Source organism: Megalobrama amblycephala, linkage group LG14, assembly GCF_018812025.1.
Source record: "Megalobrama amblycephala isolate DHTTF-2021 linkage group LG14, ASM1881202v1, whole genome shotgun sequence".
Lineage (NCBI taxonomy): Eukaryota > Metazoa > Chordata > Actinopteri > Cypriniformes > Xenocyprididae > Megalobrama > Megalobrama amblycephala.
The window spans coordinates 45,174,573-45,198,588 of NC_063057.1; the positions used below are offsets into that span (position 1 = coordinate 45,174,573).

The window sequence follows — 24,016 nt, forward strand, 5'->3', positions numbered from 1 at the left end:
TCTTCTCTATTAGAATTCCAGCAGTGTAGACGCTGCTAAGTGTAATACTGCCCTCCACAGGTCAAAGTTTGAACTAATTGTTATATACTATTGAACTAGCATATTGCATATAAAAATTAGTTCAAACTTTGACCTGTGGAGGGCAGTAATACGCTTAGCAGTTTCTACACTGCTGGAATTCTAATAGAGAAGAAGAAGAGAGCTAGTTCAAGATGAGAATTTCTGGTTAAAACTTAATTTTAATTTTTAATTTTCTTTTTTTTTTCAGAAAATGAGTGATGGTTTCACTAGATAAGACCCTTATTTCTCATCTGGGATCGTGTTGAACAATTTGAAGCTGCAGTGAAACTAATTTTGACCTTCAACTGTTTGGTGCCCATTGAAGTCCACTATAAGGAGAAAAATCCTGGAATGTTTCCATCAAAAACATTAATTTCTTTTCGACTGAAGAAAGAAAGACATGGACATCTTGGATGACATGAGGGTGAGTAAATTATCAGGAAAAGATTATTTAAAAGTGGACTAATCTTTTAACTCAGAGATATATATGTATACAGTTTATAGAGAATATGAATCTGACGTCACGCCGCATTGAGTTCTGGGAAACTTCTTTGTTTATCCGCCATATTGACAGGATCGCGCAGCCTTTCCGTCATTGAGTTTAGCGCAGTAATTTGTTTTCTGTCATGATTGTGAACAATGTCACCATTGTATGTCATTAATGCTGCATTGATAATGGCGAAAATAACTCAGATCATCGTTCTGAGAGAAAACAAGACAGTGAAAAACGTTTTTTTGCCTTTTCTATGTGTAAAATCACCAAGGGAAGCGGGTCGAGGAGATGACGAGAAGACGCAGGATGGCAAATCTTTTAGTAATGGCACTGATTAAACTTTATTATATAGGGTAATCCAAAATCGTAAATCCAGAAAACAGGCAAGGGTCAAACACCAAAGGAAACAGTCCACAAAACACAGAAAACCAGGGATACACGGTGCACGTAACACAATACAACGAACCACAAACAAAAGCAGAACCAACTGAGTATAAATAGACAGACACTAATTAACATAACACAAGACAAGACAGCTGGGTGCAATGAAGGGGTAATGAGTCCAGGAGTGGGTTATGGGAAATGCAGTTCACAAAAGGGGTGAGGAACAGTCCGGGTAGGAGTGCCCTCTAGAGGCAGACAAGGGCACTCCCAGTAATGATCATGACAGTGCCATGTTGATTCAGAGAGGAGGTGGGCCTTGGCGTAAAAAAGGTTGGGAACCACTGGTCTAGATGACCTGGCACCTCACACACATTTTTTTGAGTGTGCGAGGTGCTGAGTGCTGTCTTCTTGTACATATGCAGACATGCACATTTGTGAAGGCTGGTTATGAGTTGTGTCTGGTTGGGCTGCTTCAAGAAGCTCCTTCATGAGCTTCTCCTGGAATGCTTTTCTGCATCAGTGGCAGCAAATGCTTGACCTTCATTTGCTCTTTATGCAGGATGAAAGCATTAACAATGTCAATGTCCGAGAGATGCTGAAACAGCTTCTTGCACCACTTCCGGGTCTTATGTAGAACATTATAGTACCCGATCAGTGCATCAGACTGATTGACTCCTCCCATATTCTTGCTGTACTGAAGTACAGGCTCAGGAATGGGAATGGCCCTCCTCATCCATGTTGATGTTGAAGGAGGGGGGAGACTTTGATGTTGGTCCTTTTGAAGTGTAGGGGGCTTGGGTTTTTATCTTTTTTCTGACACACTGAAGCTGCTGCTCTTCACCAGAGGACTCTCTAAAAAGTTAACAATAAAAATATCAGTAACTGTCTAAAAGGTTATCAATAAAGAAAATATTAGTAACAGTCTCTAAGGTTATTATTAAAAAAAATCAGTAATACTCTCTAAAGCATTATCAATGAAAATCAGAAATACTCTAAAACGTAATCATTGTAAGCCTTTCAAAAAGTTATAAATGAAACTTTAGTCAATTGTAATAAACTTTGCAATAAATCTATTTATTTGATTTTACGAAGCCCCTAAAGGGACCTTTGCAAAAATAAAAAAATTTCACGTGGGCACAAGAAACATATTGTATGCTCACCCATTACAATTTCCTGTTAGTGAATACTACCATAAAAATGTTTGAGATATGATCATAAATTTACCTATCCAACATGCATTGCACACACATCCAAACTACATGCATGCATATAGGCTGCATTAGAAATCATTTTCACATACATCTACTCTGCATGCACACACATACTTATTCCAGAGATATTCTTTGGCAGTTTGCATGATTGTGCAAGCGAGTTAAAGTCTGTAAAAGATAATATTTAACTTGAATATATTACCTGACGTGACCCAGTTATAAACTTGTTTGTTCTTAAAAAAATGAAAGTAAAAGCTTTGCAGGCGACTCAAGAAATTCTCCGTTATCAACATTTTGTTTTTGTTTTACAATAATTTATTGCATTTTTATGTTTTTCTAATTCAAGATGAACCTACATAATTTCATAATGTCGTTACTGCTGATGATCTCAGAGGGTATGTATTATCAGTTTCTACTGAGTTATAATTTTACATATCTCTCTCTCAACAAAAACAGGGTCCCGTTTTCTCTGTCTTTTAGGCTTTCAGGTGAAAGGTCCCTCTGGTCCTCTGGTTGTTCCTCTTGGAGGTTCAGTGGTTCTGAACTGTTCTGTTGATAAACCCTTAATAATGGAGGGTCTGGAAGTAGAATGGAGAAGAACAGACTCCGAGACTCTGGTGCATCTGTTTCAAGATGGTATGAGTAGACCAGAGACCCAGCACCAGGTTTATCATGATAGAGCTCATTTCTTTACTGAGGAGATTCGACATGGAAACTTCTCCCTCCTGTTGAACAGTGTGAGAGCTGAAGATGAGGGAAAATACAGATGTAAAGTTCACAGTGACCAGGAGTCTGATGAAACTGTGGTTGAAATAAAAGCTGGTGAGTGGGAAGGGTTTTGCAGATATTTTATGTAGGATTTCATGAAAATATGTATAACTGTAATGCTGAGATTTTCATTGTTTATTCCTTCAGAGCGTTTGATAGTATCAGGATCAAATCACTCCATATCTGCATATGCGGGTGAGGACATCACTCTGAGCTGCTCTGTGGACTCTCACATCCCACCTGAAGAGATTGAAGAGGTTTCATGGAAGAAAATAGATAAAGATGAATTAATCCTGGTTCTCCTCTACCAAAACCATACGATTGAAGCAGATTCAGCATATGAGCGATATAGAGACAGAGCTGAGTTTTTTACGGATGAAATCCCCAAAGGAAACTTCTCCATCAGACTGAAGAATGTCAGAACTGAAGACAAAGGAGTTTACATGTGTCATGTGTTTGCTAGAGGTTTATCAGTCAATGCAACTGTAGTATTAGAACAACTGGGTGAGTCGACACACAAATAAGAAAATCAATATAACCCCGTCACAGTTTGTAAAACTGCATTTTACACTGCGTTCCAAATTATTATGCAAGTGACATATCAGTAAGATTTCATTAGAATAAACATTCAGATTTTAATTTTTCTAAGAAAATGTTTGTTTGTTTATTTATCCATGTCTTTTTAGAAAACTGGTATCAATCTCAGACAAAATAATTTTCCAGGTCTATGGAAACCCTGCTTAGAGGTTGTTCCACATTATTAAGCAAGTCACAGTTCTCATGCCATATGGAGAGGAAGAAAGATCTTTCTGAAGATGAAAAGCATGAAATGGTGCAATGTTGTGCAAAAGGCATGAAAACAACTAATATTGTGTGAAACTGAATGGAGATTATCAAATTATCATAAGATTTGTGAGTGATTTAGAGCACAGCAGAACTCGGTCAGATAAAGGCTTATAAATGAAAGTTCCTGTCAAAAAAATTAATTGTATTGAAAGGGCAGCTATAAAAAAAAAGCAGATGTTGAGCAGCAAACAGGTATTTGAAGCTTCTGGTGTCTCTGGACTCCTGATAGCTCCCAGAAGCTCTCCATGCAGGCTGGCAGTTTTGCGTAAAGATGCATTTCAGCCACTCCAAACCAAACCTCACAAAGAGAAACATTTACAGTGGGTTTAGAAATACATTTTCAAACAGTTTTTTTTGCTGTGGTGTTTTTTTGCAGCATGGGATAGTGTATAATACATTGTATTTCAGAAGGCACTATCCTCCTTTTTATACCATAGCTGAAAATGGCTAGTTATGAACTCCACATATCTTGCAAAAGTCATTTTAATACCCTCCATCTCACTTCCCAATATTCCAGCCCAAATCATCACCTGCCAACTCCTTGCTGACGTCACAGTCTTGTTGGAACGTGGTGGCCATTCACCAACCACGAAATTGCACCAGAAATCCATCCATTTAGACCATCCATTGTAGTACGGCATTAGTCAGTGAATAAAACTTTTTAAAAATTAGTCTTTATGTACATTTCTACACCCACTGTAAATGTTTTTCTTTGTGAGGTTTGGTTAGCGATGGCTGAAATGCATCTTTACGCACAACTGCCAGTCTGCATGGAGAGCTTCTTGAGACTCCAGAGACATTAGATGATTCAAATACCTGTTTGCTGCTCAATGCTGGCTTTTTTATAGCCTTTTAATACAATTATTTTTTTTGACAGGAACTTTCATTAATAAGCCTTTATCTGACAAAGTTCTGCTGTGCTCTAAATCACCCACAAATCTAATTTGATTATCTCCATTCAGTTTCACACAATATTAGTTGTTTTCATGCCTTTTGCACAACATTGCACCATTTCATGCTTTTCATCTTCAGAAAGATCTTTCTTCATCCCAGATTGCATGAGAACTGTGACTTGCTTAATAATGTGGAACAACCTCTAAGTAGGGTTTCTATAGACCTGGCAAATTATTTAGTCTGAGATTGATACCAGTTATCTAAAAAGACAATAAACAAACATTTCTTAGAAAAACTAAAATCTGAGTGTTTATTGTACTGAAATACTGATATGTCACTTGCATAATAATTTGAAATGTGGTGTAATGGCAGCAGGAGTTATAATCAGTTTAATAAACCAATACTTAACTGTAATACTTTTCTGTGAAGTTGGTTAAGGAAATGTAACTCTTGTGTACAGTAAGTATCTCTGTTGTTTTCAGGTTTTTCTACTTTACATATAATGGTGTTGATTCTCTGCATTACTGCATCTGGATCTACACTTCTGCTCTGCTGTCTAATTTACTGCAGATCACAAGATAAAGGTATGTTCAAAAGGTCGATGTTCTTATTAATTGTGAGAAAAGTTGGCTGGACAGCAGCAGACCATAAACCTGCAGACACTCTTGAATGACAAACCACATTTTGTTCTTAAGAATTTGTATATGCTGGAATTGAAATGTCAAAAAAAATAAAAATAAATAAATAAATAAAACTCTATTAAATAATGAGTAAACTTTTAACAGTTTTCAACAAGTGGGAAAATAAACAAACATGTTTGCCAAAGTCTGTTTAGTGGGGGGTGTAACGGTACACGTATTTGTTCCAAAAATTACATTATCATTACATGTACATTCTGTTTTGGTTTGGTTCTGTTCTGTTCTGGAGTCATATTTCGTACAATACATTTGATGATTTGACAGATGCCAGATCTTCTAATAGTGATAGCCGATCTCTGGATAATTTGGTTCTTCAAACAAATTAGTGAATTTGATTAAAACATCTGGATTAAGTTGTCTGAGATTACTGCATGTTCTTGTGATCATTGGAAAGGTAGATATATCGATGCTCAGGTAGATAGATCGGCTGGCAGCAAGACAGCAATGTAATGACATCATATTAAAAAAGAATGTCACACACCTGATGAAAAACTTGATGAATTTATGGACCTTTGTAAGGAAACAGCCAAGCTACCAAAATGGCATAAAAGTTATAATAGATAAATGGAATATGTACTGATTGTTACATGAATCGCAATTATTTCCATTACTTCATGATTTCAAGTATTTGTACAGGCTTTAAATTTTTTATTTCAATGTGATAATAAGCAACTCATTTAATTTTAAATTATTTTTGACTGAAATAGTAGATTTTGTTATGGCAACTGTTTTTTGTATTTTATTTTACCTGTGGCCATGAAAAGAAACAGTGTCATGTAAAAGGTGTTAAAGGCTAAACTATTTTTTTTTTATTTGTTAGGTATTATTCTATTGTTGAGGGCCAAAAGTTGAATGGAAAGGATGTATTACGTTATGTATTAAGCTCAATAACATAGTTTCATGGATGTGAACACATTTGTCAAGTATTTAGGCCCTGTATGTAACACTGACATTCTGTATCTTCTTCAGACACCGCTGCAAGAAAACATGTCAGGACTCTTGGGTGTGTTCATATATTTTTTCCAAATATTATATCATCGTTTGCTTTTATCCTCTGGGGTATTACTGAAGGTGAGTATTTCTGTTTTCCCACATATATTTCCAAGCTATTGATACCAAATTAAAAAGGCAATGTTGTTCTGACACCTTATTTGAGCTCTCAGAAGTAAAGAAGTTTAGCAGTATGGCAAGCCGTTTTAGCTAAAAATGTTCCCAGCAGCGTTACTCATCGTAATTGGATTTTCACTATTAAGAATTACAGAGAGCTCTACAATTCAATTCTTACTAGTAACAATTACAATTACAGAGCTCCTTAATTCAATTATTATTAGTAATAATTAGACAGCTGATTAGACAGCTCTCTAATTCAATTCTTATTTGTCACCATTGACTTCCATTAATTTTTCATTATAAAGGTCTACAATTGAATTCTTACTAGTAAAAATTTAATCAGAGAGCCCACTAATTGATTTAGAGAACTCTCTAATTTAATTGTTGCTAGTAAGAATTCAGTTGTAGAGCTCTCTGATTGAACTGTTACTAGTAATGGCTTTCCATAGTAGCATTGCATCATTTGTGTAACGAAGCGACAATTTGCATGTCAGCGCATTTTCTAATGATTAATGTCAGATTCTCATTACTTCTCTTTGGATGTTGGTAAATGTATCAGATAATTAAACAAATCTGATTTTGTTTTAGGATCTCTGTATGAGACTATCTCTTGCTCTAGTCTGCAGATTCTGAGGCCACTGATTTTGATTTGGACTGCACCATATTTAGAGGACTTTCCAGGTATTTCCAGTTGTTTACACAATTTACGGATTTCATAAATTCTCTGTATTAATTACTTTTAAATTATTTATTTATTTATTTATTTATTTAAATTTGATAAATTTTGTATACATTTTCTTTAAATAAATGCAGAATTTTAATGCTTTCAATTTTATTGCTGCTGATGTGCTAACAGGTTATATATATATATATATATATATATATATATATATATATATATATATATTCATATTCTTTAAATTAATTTTGTTTACAGATATTATAAGAAAATGGATTAAATCTTCAGGTCTTCGATTAGAATTAGGTGTTTTTGGAATACTTTATTATTCAGGTTAGTAATCTAAATATTCCACCACTTTAATCATGTTTATTTAATCATAGTGGTTTTGTATTGTACAAATTATGTATTTTATCTAATCTAATAACATTATATAATTGTAGCTATAATGTTATTATATTATAATTATATTAGCTTGGCTACATATTCAGAATTTTACAAAGTTGTGCCTCATTCAGATTTGGTAATTGGTATTTTTATGTTCTTGTGAGCCAGTTTTTCTTAGACGCATTTGGGAAAGGATTTTACTTGAAAAAGGAAATATAATAACCTTTTTTGGAGTATTTGTTCTTCTCAGTTTTCTCTACATCATCAGACGTGAGTATTTCTACTTGATTTATGTGTTTATTTGTTTTAGCAATGTATAGTTATACAGGTGCTGGTCATATAATTATCGTGAAAAAATTCATTTTTTTATTGTCAATTATTTTTAAAAATGAAACTTTCATATATTCTAGATTCCCTAAATGTAAAGTAAAACATTTCAAAAGTTTTTTTTTTTAAATGTTGATGATTAGAGAGTACAGCTCATGTAAGTCCAAAATCCAGTATCTCAAAATATTAGAATATTTCCTAAGATCAATGAAAAAATGGATTTTCAAAACAGAGTTCAAGTTCTTTAAAGTCTGTTCATTTGTACACTTGGTCAGCAGCACATTTTACAGCAAATGACTTGCTCCTAGCACAAATTACAGCATCAGTGAAGTGTGGCATGGAAGTGATCAGCCTGTGGCACTGCTGAGGCACTATTGAGCCTTCAGATCATCTGTATATTGTTGGATCGACTGTTTCTCATCTTTCTCTTGAAAATATCCCATAGATTCAGGGGTCAGGCATGTTGGCTGGCCAATAAAACACAGTAATATCATGGTCAGCAAACCACTTGGAAGTGGTTTTTGCACTGTGGGCAGGTGCTAAAGTCCTGCTGGAAAAGGAAATCAGCATCTCCATAAAGCTTGTCAGCAGATGGAAGCATAAAGTGCTCCAAAATCTCCTGGAAGATGGCTGCATTGACTTTGCACTTGATAAAACACAATGGACCAACACCAGCAGATGTCATGGCCCCCCAAATCATTACTAACTTCAGAAACTTCCCACTAGACTTCAAGCAGCTTGGATTCTGTGCCTCTCCAGTCTTCCTTCAGACTCTGGGACCATGATTTCAACATGAAATGCAAAATTTACTTTTATCTGAAAAGAGGACTTTTGACCACTGTTCACTGTCCAGTTCTTTTTCTCCTTAGCCCAGGTAAGATGCTTCTGACGTTGTTTCTGTTTCAGAAGTGGCTTGGTAGTTCTTTTCCTGAAGATGTCTGAGTGTGGTGACTCTTGATGCGCTGACTCCGGCTTCATTTGGCTCATTGTGAAGCTCTCCCAAGTGTTTGAATTGGCTTTACTTGACAGTATTCTCAAGCTTGTGGTCATCCCTGTTGCTTGTGCACCTTTGACTACCCAATTTGTTCCTTCTAGTCAACTTTGCATTCAATATGCTTTGATACATCACTCTGTAAACAGCCACCACATTCAGTAATGACCATCTGTGACTTACTCTCTTTGTGGAGGGTGTCAATGATTGTCTCCTGGACCATTGCCAAGTCAGCAGTCTTCCCCATTAGTGTGGTTTCAAAGAACAAGAGATACCCAGAACTTATACTGTAGGGATGGTCATTTAATGAAACTCAAATGTAAATATTATAATATTTTGAGATACTGAATTTTGGACTTTCATTAACTGTACGCTCTAATCAACAAATTAAAAAAAAAAAAAACTTTTGAAATGTTTTACTTTACATGTAGGGAATCTAGTATAAATGAAAGTTTCATTTTAAAAAATAATTTACAATAAAAAAATGAACTTTTTCACGATATTCTAATTATATGACCAGCACCTGTATTTATCAGACTCCTGTTACTTTTTTTAAGTGCGTAACTACATTTTACTTCTGTAAGACACTCGCACTCAGAGAAGTTGTTTAATCGATGTGCAGAGGTTTATTGGAGTGAAAAAGAAATAAGTCTAAATCGCAAGGCAGGCAGACAAAGAGTACAAGAAAGAGTCAAGACATGAGTGAACACTCCGATCAGCAAATAATTAATGCAAATAAGTAATGAGTGAGTGGTTTTAAACAAACAGAAATAACAATACTCAATTAGTAAATGAAAAAGAATTATTAACTCAATCTGTCCCTTATAGACACAAAGTGATCGATTCAGACATGTAGGGACTAGATTAGCACTTGTGAAAATGAAGTCACTCACTTGAAAGGGAACACTAACAAAGTCTATATTGTATAGTCTGAGCTGCATCCTGTTAAAGGATTAGTTCACTTTCAAATAAAATTTTCATGATAATTTACTCACCCCCATGTCATCCAAGATGTTCATATCTTTTTTTCTTCGGTCGAAAAGAAATGAAGGTTTTTGATGAAAACATTCCAGGATTATTCTCCATATAGTGGACTTCAATGGCCTCCAGATGGTTGAAGGTCAAAATTACAGTTTCAGTGCAGCTTCAAAGGGCTTTAAACAATACCAGACGAGGAATAAGGGTCTTATCTAGTGAAACTATCTGTCATTCTCAAAAAAAAAATACAACTGTATATACTTTATATAAGCAAATGATCGTCTTTACGAGTGCTTCTGCCAAAACCGCACTTTCCTTCAAAAAGCTTACGCTGTATGTCCTACGCCTTCCCTATTCTGCTTACGGAACGAACGCAGCGCCAGTTACATTTTTTCCATAAGTAGAATAGGAAAGGCGTAGGACATACAGTGGAAGTGGAATACGGAAAGCGGAAGCACATGCAAGGCGATCATTTGTGTTTATAAAGCATATACAGTTGTATTTTTTTCTTTAAAATGACCAATTGTTTCGCTATATAAGACCCTTATTCCTCGTCTGGTTTCATTTAAAGATGCCCTAGAATTAAAAATTGAATTTATCTTGGCATAGTTAAATAAAAAGAGTTCAGTACATGGAAAAGACATACCCGTAAAACTTCAAATAATAGCCCGGGCTTCTATTTACCCAAATCGCCGAACTGCACCGGCTTGTATTTGAGACAGGCATCTATAAGAGACAGGCCTTTAATTTAGTGTTGAGATGTTTATTATAGATGTAACATTATATTACGTTTTATTTATAATTAATTTGAATGTGTTTAACAAATCATTTAATGTAAGAAATGTCTTTAGCTATTGGCAGCATAAAAAAAAAAAAACATAAAAAACGAAACGATGTGACCGCAATGGGCAGAACAATACAAGTTACCCCTAAACGAATGTGTTTAACAAATAATTTAGTGTAATAAATGTCTTAGATTATTGGCAGCATAAAAAACGAAACTGGGCCACAGTTGTGCGTCTTCTGACTGAAAAGTCGTTGCGCCTCAGGAATTTGTCCAGCCAGCCAGCGCTCGCAGTAAAACTCTCCTCATCCCTGCCGTCACTCACTGTTGCATACACTTCTTTTGCCTTGGCCCTGATCATTTTACGTGAGACTCTTTGCCCGCATGCTGTGGATCCACTCACACACGCTCACCTCCAGCTCTTCACTGGCCTTCTTCCTCCCTCCACCTCACAGTCTGGCCCTTTTGTCGTCTTCCTCGGACAGACGTTGCAGTTCAGCTTTATTTTTACGCCATTCTCGCACTCTCTTTGGATCAACCGAGAAATGTCTTGCTGCTGCTTCTCCCGAATTTTGTTCAGCAAATTTGACAACTGTCAGCTTAAATGTCAAATCATACTTTTTTCTTTTTGTCTCCATGGTGGTATTGAGAGAATTAAGAAAAACTGAAGACTAAAAGAAAGTTCGTTAACCTCTTTGTTATGTTGCCGTAGTGATGAGTCGTTCATGAACTGTTGTTGTGTCTGTCACGTGAAATCTAATCAAAACATAGAACAGACGATCTGACGGGTTTGAGAAGATCAAATACAACCCGATACTAAAAAAACAGACCAGGCCTCTATTTGAGACCGGCCTTTATTTACCCAAACCTGTCGTCACACCAGGTGTTTAAAAGAGACAGGCGTCTATTTGGGACTCGGCTATTATTTGAAGTTTTACGGTACATTGAGTTTCAAACTCCATTGTTTCCTCCTACTTATATAAATCTCATTTGTTTAAAAGACCTCAGAAGAACAGGCAAATCTCAACATAACACCGACTGTTACGTAACAGTCGAGATCATTAATATGTACGCCCCCAACATTTGCATATGCCAGCTCATGTTCAAGACATTAGACAAGGGCAGCCAGTATTAACGTCTGGATCTGTGCACAGCCGAATCATCAGACTAGGTAAGCAAGCAAGAACAATAGCGAAAAATGGCAGATGGAGCAATAATAACTGACATGATCCATGATTACATGATATTTTTAGTGATATTTGCAAATTGTCTTTCTAAATGTTTCGTTAGCATGTTGCTAATGTACTGTTAAATGTGGTTAAAGTTACCATAGTTTCTTACTGTATTCACGGAGACAAGAGCCATCGCTATTTTCATTTTTAAACACTTGCAGTCTGTATAATGCATAAACACATCTTCATTCTTTATAAATCTCTCCAACAGTGTAGCATTAGCCGTTAGCCACAGATCACAGCCTCAAACTCTTTCAGAATCAAATGTAAACATCCAAATAAATACTATACTCACATAATCCGATGTATGCATGCAGCATGCATGACAAACACTTTGTAAAGATCCATTTTGAGGGTTATATTAGCTGTGTGAACTTTGTTTATGCAGTGATAGAGTCAAGAGCTCAGGAGGGGGCGGAGAGCGCGAGCAATTAAAGGGGCAGCAGCCTGAATCAGCGCATTTCTAATTATGCCCAAAAATAGGCAGTTAAAAAAATTAATTTAAAAAAATCTATGGGGTATTTTGAGCTGAAAGTTCACAGACACATTCAGGGGACACCTTAGACTTATATTACATCTTGTAAAAAAAACGTTCGATGACACCTTTAAAGCCCTTTGAAGCTGCACTGAAACTGTAATTTTGACCTTCAACCTTCTGAAATGGCCATTGAAGTCCACTATAAGGAGAATAATCCTGGAATTTTTTCATCAAAAACCTTCATTTCTTTTCGACTGATGAAAGAAAGACATCAACATCTTGGATGACATGGGGGTGAGTAAATTATCCGGGAAAATTTTATTTGAAAGTGAACTAATCCTTTAATGTTGAACCATTAAAGAGAAATGTGTACCAGTGTAATGCGTCACAAAATCACTAATGTTTCTATTCTGTTACTGCATAGCGGGACTACAATGGTAGTGTAAGCTGATAAAATCTTCGCGAGTCGTTCTTTTGAAAAGTTACCCGTTGAGCTGGTTCACTAAAAGAAGTGAATCAAACTTTAGTTCCAAGTTGATGACACAAAACACACAGCTAAAGTAGCACATGCAACTCAAAAAGAACTGAATGAGAGGGTTCAACCAACTGTCTGAGGAGTTACTTGACGATACAATGCAAGCATGTCGCATGTACTGGAAATATGCTTATTGTGACTATGTTATAACATTTTATCGAAGATGTAGGCTAACGTTACTCAATACTGGTCAGTAGTATCTGACATAAAGGATCCGTGAATGCAACTGTGTGACCACAAACTCAATTAACTTAAAGGATTAGTTCACTTTCAAATGGAAATTAGCCCAAGTTTTACTCACCCTCAAGCCATCCTTGGTGTATATGACTTTCTTCTTTCTGATGAACACAATCAATGAAATAATAATAAATATCCTGACGCATCCAAGTTTTATAATGGCAGTGATAGAGATCAGTGAGTATGAGCAGAAGAAAGTGCTTCCATCCACATCCATCCATCATAAACGTGTGCTCCACACGGCTCCGATGGGTTAATAAAAGCCTTCTAGAGGGAAGCGTTTGTGTAACAAAATTATTATTAGTTATGAAGTAAAATATCTAGCTTCCGCAAGACCGCCTTCCATATTCAGCATACGCAGAAAGTGTAAAACTCCTACAGTTCACAATGCTTATGCTACGTCCTACGCCTTCCGTGTTGAACTTATGGAAAAGGTGTAACTGACATGACTCCAGTTTACACTTTCTTCACAACTTCAATACGGAAGGCAGTCTGGCGGAAGCTTGATATTTGACTTCATAACTTGTTTAAATACGGATATATTTTTTACACAAACACATCGCTTCGCTTAAGAAGGCCTTTATTAACCCCCTGAATTGTGTGGAGCACACGTTTATGATGGATGGATGTGGATGGAGGCATTTTCTTCAGCTCATACTCATTGATCCCTATCACTGTCATTATGAAGCTCGGATGCGTCAGGATATTTATTAATATTTCTCAGATTAGGTTCATTCAAGAAGAGAGTCATATACATCTGGCTTGAGAGTGAGTAAAGCTTGGGCTAATTTTCATTTGAACGTGAACAAATCCTTTAAGTGAATGAAAGGCTATAATCAGCAATTTGTGTTGACACAAATAACTTTTTATTTGAATGTTTTAATATGCGTTGACACAAATACAGTAACTTTATTTAAATGTTTCATTCATATAACATGACAATAGAAAAGAAATCATTTATGACACCAGGAACCTTTGAATCGGCTTTTTGAACCAATTCGTTGGGCCTAACTTTCTGAAAAGAACGGTTTTGCAAAAATGAATCGGATTTTGCATCACTAATGTATGGTGAAAACAGGAAGTAGAAGTTGTAGAAAAGTGAGATATTATTCGGAGGATGGCTCTCTCTTGTGGTTGGATGAATGAGTTTCCTGCTGAGATATTACAACTCCATTTGGCCTTTTTTCCATTGTCTAAATGAACTCATGCATTAATCTAATGTTGCCGTAGTTCAATAAATTAAATTACATTGTCATTCAAGAACATCTCTGACCCAAAATATTATGTATATGTGTAGTTGAGGAACATTAGATATCAGATTAAACTTTGTATTTTGAGGAAATATATTACTTTTAAGTTACCAACTCTAAAAGCCTATGTTATATTATAAGCACAAACATGAATAAACCATATGCATTTATTGTTTATTGATTTTAAATTTTATATTACAGAGCTGGCTGAACTCAGAGAGCAGAAGATGCCATGGCATGGAAAGATATTTAAATGGATGTGTGCTAAATTAGAATATGCAGCTATACTGATCTTTTTTTGTGTTACTTCATTTCAATTCCTCCTTTTGTTCATTGCGTTTGGACATACAATTATAGGTTAGTGTACCTTTATTTATGTGTTTTCTTTTTGGAAGATTAAAAGGGGTAGTATTCATATTTAAACTTTAACCCATTTTAACTTTACATTGATTACATTGAATCTTTTGATGTGCCTGTAAATTGTTTTTCTTCTGTTTTTAGATTATGTTGGTGGTGGAGTTTTTCAAGTGTTGTTTTTTGTGTCATTTTCTTGTGTGAATGGAATAAGAAGGAGAGAAAAAAGCTGTAAGTATGTGATTAATTATACTATTCTGCTTATCATTATAACTTTATTTAGGATGTCAGTTCTGGATCAAAAAGTAAATCCAGTTTCAGTTATAAAACAAAGATCATTGAAGACATTATTGGTAAAATCAGTGTTTGTATTTAATTCAGGACAGTGGTTAAGATAGTTTACTGATGGTTTTCTTAACCAAAACTTTTCCAGGTTTACATTTCCTTGATGAAACGGTATGGATAATCCTTATGTTTGTAATGAATGCAGCACTGGTCTATTTCTACGTTTCCTTACTGAAAAATGAAATAGGTATGAATATGTTTCTATATTTTTGTGAATAGTTTGTATCTGTTCATGTAAAAAGTTCATATACACTTTGCTAAAGCTTAAAATTGTTGTTTTAATTTTGAAATGTCTGAATATTAAGAGAGTCTTTTCTTCAATAAATATATTTCTATGATAAATACTTCTTGTACAGATAGAGCAGGATGGACCTGTACAGCTTTATTTCTACAAACACTGTGGATAATCACATTTCACATGGAGTTGAGCAGCAATCTAGGTACATAATCATCTACTTTAGTCCTCTTTGCATGTTTCTCAGTCCACAACTTTCGTTTCTTGTTTGTAACTGTAACGCTGAGGAGACTCAGCAAGAATGCAGGGGTTTACGGATCTAAATGCAACAGAAATACTCTCAAAACTACAACCAGCAAAGAACAAGATCGGACCAAGTACAAGGACAAACAAGAGGGCTTAGTCCACTTTTAAATAAACTTTTCCTGATAATTTACTCACCCCCATGTCATCCAAGATGTCCATGTCTTTCTTCAGTCGAAAAGAAATTAAAGTTTTTGATGAAAACATTCCAGGATTTTTTTCCATATAGTGGACTTCAATGGCCTCCAAATGGTTGAAGGTCAAAATTAGTTTCACTGCAGCTTCAAATTGTTCTACACGATCCCAGATGAGAAATAAGGGTCTTATCTAGAGAAACTATCACTCATTTTCAGAATTTTTTTTTTCTTTCTAAATTTTAAACATTTTAACCAGAAATGCTCATCTTGAACTAGCTCTCTTCTTCTTTATTAGAATTCCGGCAGTGTAGACAATGCTAAGCGTATTACTGCCCTCCACAGGTCAAAGTTTGAACTAATTGATATATACTATTGAACTAGCATATTGCATATAAAAATTAGGGATCGTGTAGAACAATTTGAAGCTGCAGTGAAACTAATTTTGACCTTCAACCGTTTGGTGCCCATTGAAGTCCACTATATGGAGAAAAATCCTGGAATGTTTTCATCAAAAACTTTAATTTCTTTTCGACTGAAGAAAGAAAGACATGAACATCTTGGATGACATGGAGGTGAGTAAATTATCAGGAAAAGTTTATTTAAAAGTGAACTAATCCTAAGAAGATAAAAAGACCAATTAACAAGGCGCCAATGAAAACACAGTGCACACATACAAATACAACAACAAGAAACAGTAATAAAACATTAAGAATAAAATACAAAAATATAAAGACACAGTTAAGTTTAGTCATATTAAAAACTTTTTACAGATTATGAACATATGTACAGTATTGTAAATAATATAAATAATTATCAACTGAGTTTAGAAAGATATTGATATTAGATATTAGAAAGACAGTGGGACTATAACACTTACAGGCATATGCCTTGGGAGGCATTTAACAGTTCAAGAGGGAAATGACTTGTAGGAAAAAAACTGTTCTTGTGCCTAGATGTTCTAGTGCCCAGTGATCTGAATCGCTGTCCTGACGGCAACAGTTTAAACAGGTGGTGGCCATGCTGAGTGGAGTCTGAGATTTCTCACTCTGGAAGAGTATAGGTCCTGGAGGATGGGCAGGAGGGCACCGATAAGGTCTCAATGGACAATACAACTGTCCATTGTAGTCTCCTGATGTCTGATTTGGTAGCTGAACCAAACCAGGCAGTTATAGAAGTGCATACAACAGACTCACTGACGACTGACTAGAACTGTGTCAGCAGCAGCTCCTGTGGCAGATTGAACCTTCTCAGCTGGCGAGGGAAGTACAACTTCTGCTTGGCCTTTTTGACAATCGAGCAGATGTGATTGTCCCATTTCAGGTCCTGAGAGATGGTGGTGCCCCAGAGCCTGAATGACTCCACTGCTTCCACAGTGCTGTTCATGATGCTGAGTGCTGGGCTGTTCCTCCTGAATTCCACTATCATCTCCACTGTTTTGAATGTGTTCAGCTCCAGGTTGTAATGACTGCAACTTCTTGTCTGTATGTAGACTCGTCACCATCCTGGATGAGGCAGATGACAGTGGTGCCGTCTGCAAACTTCTGGAGCTTAACACTGGTCTTTTGATGTGCAGTCAATTGTGTACAGTGAGAAGAGCAGTGGAGAGAGCAAACACCCCTGAGGAGCACCTGTGCTGATAGTGAGGTTCCTGGATGTGAGTTTCCCAGTCTCACTAGCTGCTGCCTGTCTGTCAGAAAACTGGTGATCCACTGACTAATTGGGGTTGGCACAGAGAGCTGGGTCAGTTTGGCTGTGAGAAGATTAGGCATGATGGTATTGAAGGCCGAACTGAAGTCCACAAATAAGATCTTTGCATAAGTCCCAGGCCTGTCGAGATGTAATGCAGTCCCATGTTGACCGCATCATCCATAGACCTCTTTGCTCTGTAAGCAAACTGAAGGGGATCCAGGAGGGGTCCATTGATGTTCTCTTAGGGAGACCAACACCAGTCTTTCAAACGACTTCATGACCACAGACATGAGATTGACAGGTCAGTATTCATTAAGGCCAGTGATTTTAGGCTTTTTGAGGACTGGAAAGATAGTGGAGTGTTTGAAGCAGCAGGGAATTTCACACCACTCCAGTGATCTGTTGAAGATCTGCGAGAAGATTGGCTGAGTTTGTCAGCACAGACTTTTAAATAGGCAGGTGAGACACCATCTAGGCCTGGTGCTTTCGTAGTCTTCTTTCCTGACCCGGCTCACGTCATCCACACAGACCTTAAGCGCAGGTTGGAGGGGAGTTGCTAGAGGTGTTGGTGAATGTGTGAAGTGCAGGTCACAGCAGGTGTTGGGGTATGAGACTGGGCTTTTAAAACCTACAGTAAAAAAAACAAAACATTCAGATCGTTAGCCATGGGGTGTTTCTCAGGCCTGTCCAGACTGATGCCAGATTGTTGGATGAAAACTTTTTCAGAGTAGTTTCACTTAGCCACTTTGGTAGTTTGTTTCTGGCCTGGTTGTACAAGATTTTATCTCCATTTCTGTAAGCATCTTCTTTGGGATGACGAAACCGTCCGATTTTTGCTGTAAACCATGGTTTATCATTATTAGATAAAAAGAACGTCCTGGTAGGAATGCACATACCCTCACAGAAACTGATGTATGATGTTACAGTATCCATGAGCTCATCCAGATTGGTGGCTGCAGCTTCAAAAACAGTCCTTATACCAGACAGGCAGAAACTGAAATCAGCTAAACCTGTAATAAGTTTTGTTAGGTGAATATTAGGGAGTGCTGTTCGGAAGCTACGCTCACAGAGCTTAACCAGCACACCAGCTCGTTTCCCCCGTTTGTGTCTGACCGCATGTTTGAGCATCACCGCGGCTCCTCCTAATGTCCAGTAGTTTGGCTTTGGTGAAACTAATTAAAAGAGACTAAACACAGGAAAAACAAACAAAAACAACACAATAATTGCATAGCTCCACACCGAGGCGGTCATCCGCAGTGCCATCTTGATCTTGATGTTCTCTGGGGCCTCAACATAACTTTATTGTCTGTCCAATTTTAATGAAAGGACAAATGTAGTGTAACTGTAGCCCTTACATTAAATGCCAGTTACTTTGTAGTAAGTGATTAGAAATTAAAAATGAATACATTTCTAAAGTAATCCTTCCATCCATGCATCTGGTGTGGGATTGTGACAGGTCTTTACAAAGTGATAAGTTTAAAACAAAATGTCTTTAGTAACAAAATTTCTGTCTGTATATTCTGCTCTCCATGATCCTGCTTTTAAAAGGTAAGCTGTTCTGCCTCGACTGTACAATCAGCGGCTCACGGGATGGTGTGACAGAAAACCAGTCCAGCCATTCAGCAGGTAACATGTTAATCAACAATAATTAACATGGTGTTTTTCAAGAATGTTTAAGCAGCTGGTTCAGTTATTTCACCCATTATGAGGCCACTTGACAACTTCTTGATTATTTGTTGCAGCCAATCAGAGGACTTATTTAGGCAAGGCAAGGCAAGGCAATTTTATTTGTATAGCACATTTCATACACAATGGTAATTCAAAGTGCTTTACATAAAGAAGAATAATAAAAATAGAACATAAGGAATAGAAATGACAGTAAAAACAGAGAATTTTGCTATCTGGATGGAAGAGCTAGGAAGTCTTAGGGAGTTTTTTGTTGTTGTTGTTGTCCGTCAGAGTGGATCTAAACGGATCTTCCTCACACAGCAGGACTGCTACCTGTTAAGGCACTTCAAACTGATAAACAAAGTTTCAATCTCCCCTTTTGCCAATACACCTCAAACTGCACCACACAGCCCTAATCCCCCTTCCGGAGATATCTTATCTATGCAACGCAGTTCAAATTTCCCCTTTGGAAAGTGTCCTGAGTGTAATCCAGAGATATCTTAACCATGCACTACAGATCAAATTTCCCCAAGGTTTGTCCCCTTATCCAAATTTACCAAATTTTAACCTAAACACTTTCTTCCTAATTCTCCCAGCTCTTTCAACCAGACAGCAATATTTAAAGGTGCCCTAGAATCAGAATTTGAATTTATCTCGGCATAGTTGAATAACAAGAGTTCAGTACATGGAAAAGACATACATTGAGTTTCAAACCCCATTGTTTCCTCCTCCTTATGTAAATCTAATTTGTTTAAAAGACATCCGGAAAACACTCGGATCTCAACATAACACCGACTGTTACGTAACAGTCGGGACCATTAATATGTATGACCCCAATATTTGCATAATGCCAGCCCATTCGACGCATTAGACAAGGAAAGGCAGTATTAACGGCTGGATCTGTGCACAGACAAGGTAAGCAAGCAAGAACAACAGCGAAAAATGGCAGATGGAGCAATAATAACTGACATGATCCATGATATCATGATATTTTTAGTGATATTTGTAAATTGTCTTTCTAAATGTTTCATTAGCATGTTGCTAATATACTGTTAAATGTGGTTAAAGTTACCATCGTTTCTTACTGTATTCACGGAGACGAGAGTCGTTGCTATTTTCATTTTTAAACACTTGCAGTCTGTATAATTCATAAACACAACTTCATTCTTTATAAATCTCTCCAACAGTGTGTAATGTTAGCTTTAGCCACAGAGCATAGCCTCAAACTCACACAGAATCAAACGTAACCATCTAAATAAATACTTTACTCACATAATTCGAAGCATGCATACAGCATGCATGACGAACATCTTGTAAAGATCCATTTGAGGGTTATATTAGCTGTGTGAACTTTGTAAATGCACTGTATTATAGTCGAGAGCTCGTGGGGCAGAGGAAGCGCATCTTTTAAAGGGGCCGTGCTGAAAAAATCAGTGCATAGTTAATGATGCCCCAAAATAGGCAGTTAAAAAAATTAATTAAAAAAAATCTATGGGGTATTTTGAGCTGAAAATTCACAGACACATTCAGGGGACATCTAGGACTTATATTACATCTTGTAAAAAAACAATCTAGGGCACCTTTAAAATGCATTAAAAGTCAGAATAACAAGATGATATATAAAAGATTTTTAAAATGAAATAAAAACAGGAAAAGGAATTAAAAGAATAAAAAAATTATATGTATAAAATAAAGTGCAAACAGTTCGGACATAGCACAGTGCTCAATCAGCAAATGCATAGATAAAAAGATGTGTTTTGAGTCTGGATTTGAATGTGGCTACTGTTGGAGCACACCTGATCTCTTCTGGAAGCTGGTTCCAGCTGCGGCTGGCGTAACAGCTAAAAGCAGACTCTCCTTGCTTTGAGTGAACCCTTGGTATTTCTAAATGACTTGATCCTGATGATCTGAGTGATCTGTTAGGTTTATATTCTATGAGCATATCTGCAATGTATTGAGGTCCTAGGCCATTGAGTGATTTATAAACAAGTAACAGTACTTTAAAATCAATTCTAAATGCAACTGGAAGCCAGTGCAAGGACCTGTGGGCTGGTGTGATGTGTTCATGTTTTCGGGTTCTGCTCAGAATCCTGGCAGCAGCGTTCTGTACGAGCTGCAGCTGTCTTATGGTCTTTTTGGGAAGACCAGTGAGGAGCCCATTACAATAATCCACCCGGCTGGTGATGAAAGCATGAACAAGTTTCTCTAAGTCTTGACTGGAGACAAAGCATCTAATTCTTGCAATATTTTTGAGATGATAATATGCTGATTTAGTTATTGTCTTTACATGGCTACTGAAACTCAGGTCTGACTCCAAAATCACACCAAGATTCCTGACTTGATTTTTAGTTGTTTGACCCCTAGAGTGAAGGTACATGTTCACTTTGAGAACTTCATCTTTGTTTCCAAACGCAATGATTTCAGTTTTGTCTTTGTTTAACTGAAGGAAGTTTAGGCACATCCAATTTTTAATTTCATCAATGCATTGGCACAGGGAGTCAATGGGGCTGTAGTCGTTAGGTGATAGGGCTAGGTAAATCTGGGTGTCATCTGCATAGCTGTGATATGCAATTTGGTTCTTTCTCATTATTTGGCTCAGTGGCAGCATATATAGGTTGAACAGGAGGGGTGCAAGAATTGAACCTTGAGGGACTCCGCATGTCATGGATGTCCACTCAGACTTATGGTCACCGATACTCACATAATAACCTCTCCCTTCTAAGTATGACCTGAACCATTTAAGGACCATCCCAGAAAGCCCAACCCAGTTTTCGAGCCTGTCAAGAAGAATGTTGTGATCGACAGTGTCAAACGCAGCACTGATAATTTACCTGTATCTGTGTTAAGGCGAATATCATTTATTATCTTTATGAGTGCTGTCTCTGTGCTGTGATGCGGTTGGAAACCAGACTGAAAGTTGTCAAAGTATCCATTCAAGCTAAAGAACTTGTTCAGCTGATTGAAAACAACTTTTTCAGTGATTTTGCCTATGAAAGGAAGATTTGAGATTGGCCTGTAGTTGCTCAATATGGTGTTATCCAGATTGCTTTTTTTCAGGAGGGGCTTGACAACTGCAGTTTTCAGGGATTTTGGAAAATCCCAGAGAGAAGCGAGGCATTTACCACTTCTAGGAGATCTGCTTATAAACAGTTAAACACGCTTTTGAAAAAAGATGTGGGAAGTGTGTCAAGGGCGCAGGTTGATGTTTTAAGGTGCTGTATTGTTTCTTCCAAACTTTTACCATCAATTGCTTCGAAAACAGACATTATAGCTGCTTTCTGATGTTGTGATCTGATCTGTTTTATCACAGTGCAGCTCAAGGATGTGCTGATCGCCTTTCTGATATTATTAATTTTCTCAGAGAAGAAGGAAGCAAACTCACAGCATTTGCTGTCTGAGAGCATTTCACTGGGAATCTGACTTGGGGGGTTTGTTAGTCTCTCTACAGTAGCAAAAAGAGTGTGGGTGTTGTTTAAGTTTCTGTTTATAATATTTGAGAAGAAGGTCTGTCTAGCTTTGCCTAATTCCACATTGAAAGCATGAAGAATATCTTTATAGATGTTATAATGGATTTCAAGTTTTGTCTTTCGCCACATGCGCTCAGCTTTTCTGCATTGTCTTTTCATATTTTGCACTGCTGTTGAGTTTCTCCACGGTGCTTTTTGTCTGCCACTTTTCTTCCTGACTTTCACAGGAGCAATGTTATCAATAACATTCTGTACTTTTGAGTTAAAAGAATCAAGGAGAAAATCAACAGAGTCTGCAGATATGCTTGGTGTTAAAGATATAGCCTTCATAAACAGTGCACTAGTATTCTCATTTAAGCATCCCTTTTTGACCGAGATAGATCTAACTTCAACAGTCAGAGAGATCAATAAATCAAAGAAAATACAGAAATGATCAGATAGCGCTACATCCTTAATGACAATGGATGAAATGTTTAGACCCTTACTAATAATTAAATCTAGAGTGTGTCCACGATTGTGTGTAGCTCCATGTACATGCTGAGTCAGATCAAAAGTATTCAAAACAGTTATGATTTCTTTTGCCATATTGGATTCTGCAGTTTCTATGTGTATGTTAAAATCCCCAGTAATAGCAAAACAGTAAAACTCAAGAGGAAATTGCTGATAACAGTTCTGTAAAGTCCTCCACAAAGATAGTATTTTGGAGGCCTGTAAATAACTATAAGTAGAATGCGAGGAGCACCTTTTAACACAATACCCAAGTATTCGAAAGACAAGTAATCACCAAATGACACTTGCTTGCATTGATAGACATCTTTAAATAGAGCAGCTACACCTCCACCTCTCCTAACAGCTCTGCAGACACTCATAAAAGTAAAGTTAGGAGGGGCTGTTTCATTCAGGATTGTTGCACTGCAGCTGTCTTCAAGCCACGTTTCATTTAGAAGCATAAAATCTAGGTTGTTTGTGGTTATTAAGTCATTGACTAGAAGTGATTTATTTTTAAGTGAGCGGATGTTTAAAAGTGCTAACTTAACAGTCTTACTTTCTGTCTCTACAGTAATCTTAGTAATTTATTGTTTATTTGCTTAATGTTTTAGATGACATGACTGAGGATTTTTCCAATAGTTTTCCTGTGTATCTGATTGGAGCTGTTGGTCTTGTTTTACTGAACTCTGTTGTTCTGATGACTGAACTGATACTGACAACAAGTGAGTGAAAACAATCTTGTCGAGAGTTATTCATTGTGTTTTATCATGTCAGGATTGAATTATTTTACAAACGTAATTGAATCACATTATTGTGTAATATTTTCATTCTTATCCTCAGTTAATGGTGAACGTGCAGTGGGGGATCTGAGAATCATCATATTTCTGTCTGAATGCTTCTTTGTCTTATCAGTGCTGATTTTACACATCTTTTCACCCTGTGAGTATAAACTGGAATCGTTTTTATTAAAAACCATATTAGTTTAAA

At 36.7% G+C, this 24,016-nt stretch overlaps 1 protein-coding gene across 1 annotated transcript; it reads left to right on the top strand.

Annotated features, from left to right (window-relative positions):
- Positions 1-469: 469 nt before the first annotated feature.
- On the top strand, positions 470-24,016 carry LOC125245789. The gene is made up of 15 exons (XM_048156540.1): positions 470-2,543; positions 2,629-2,970; positions 3,064-3,420; positions 5,139-5,240; positions 6,324-6,425; positions 7,053-7,145; positions 7,402-7,476; positions 7,699-7,800; positions 14,544-14,699; positions 14,844-14,927; positions 15,130-15,228; positions 15,398-15,481; positions 18,954-19,031; positions 23,641-23,751; positions 23,870-24,016. The coding sequence occupies exons 1-15, from the start codon at positions 2,495-2,497 to the stop codon at positions 24,013-24,015; spliced, it is 1,980 nt and encodes a 659-aa protein (XP_048012497.1). The 5' UTR covers positions 470-2,494; the 3' UTR covers position 24,016.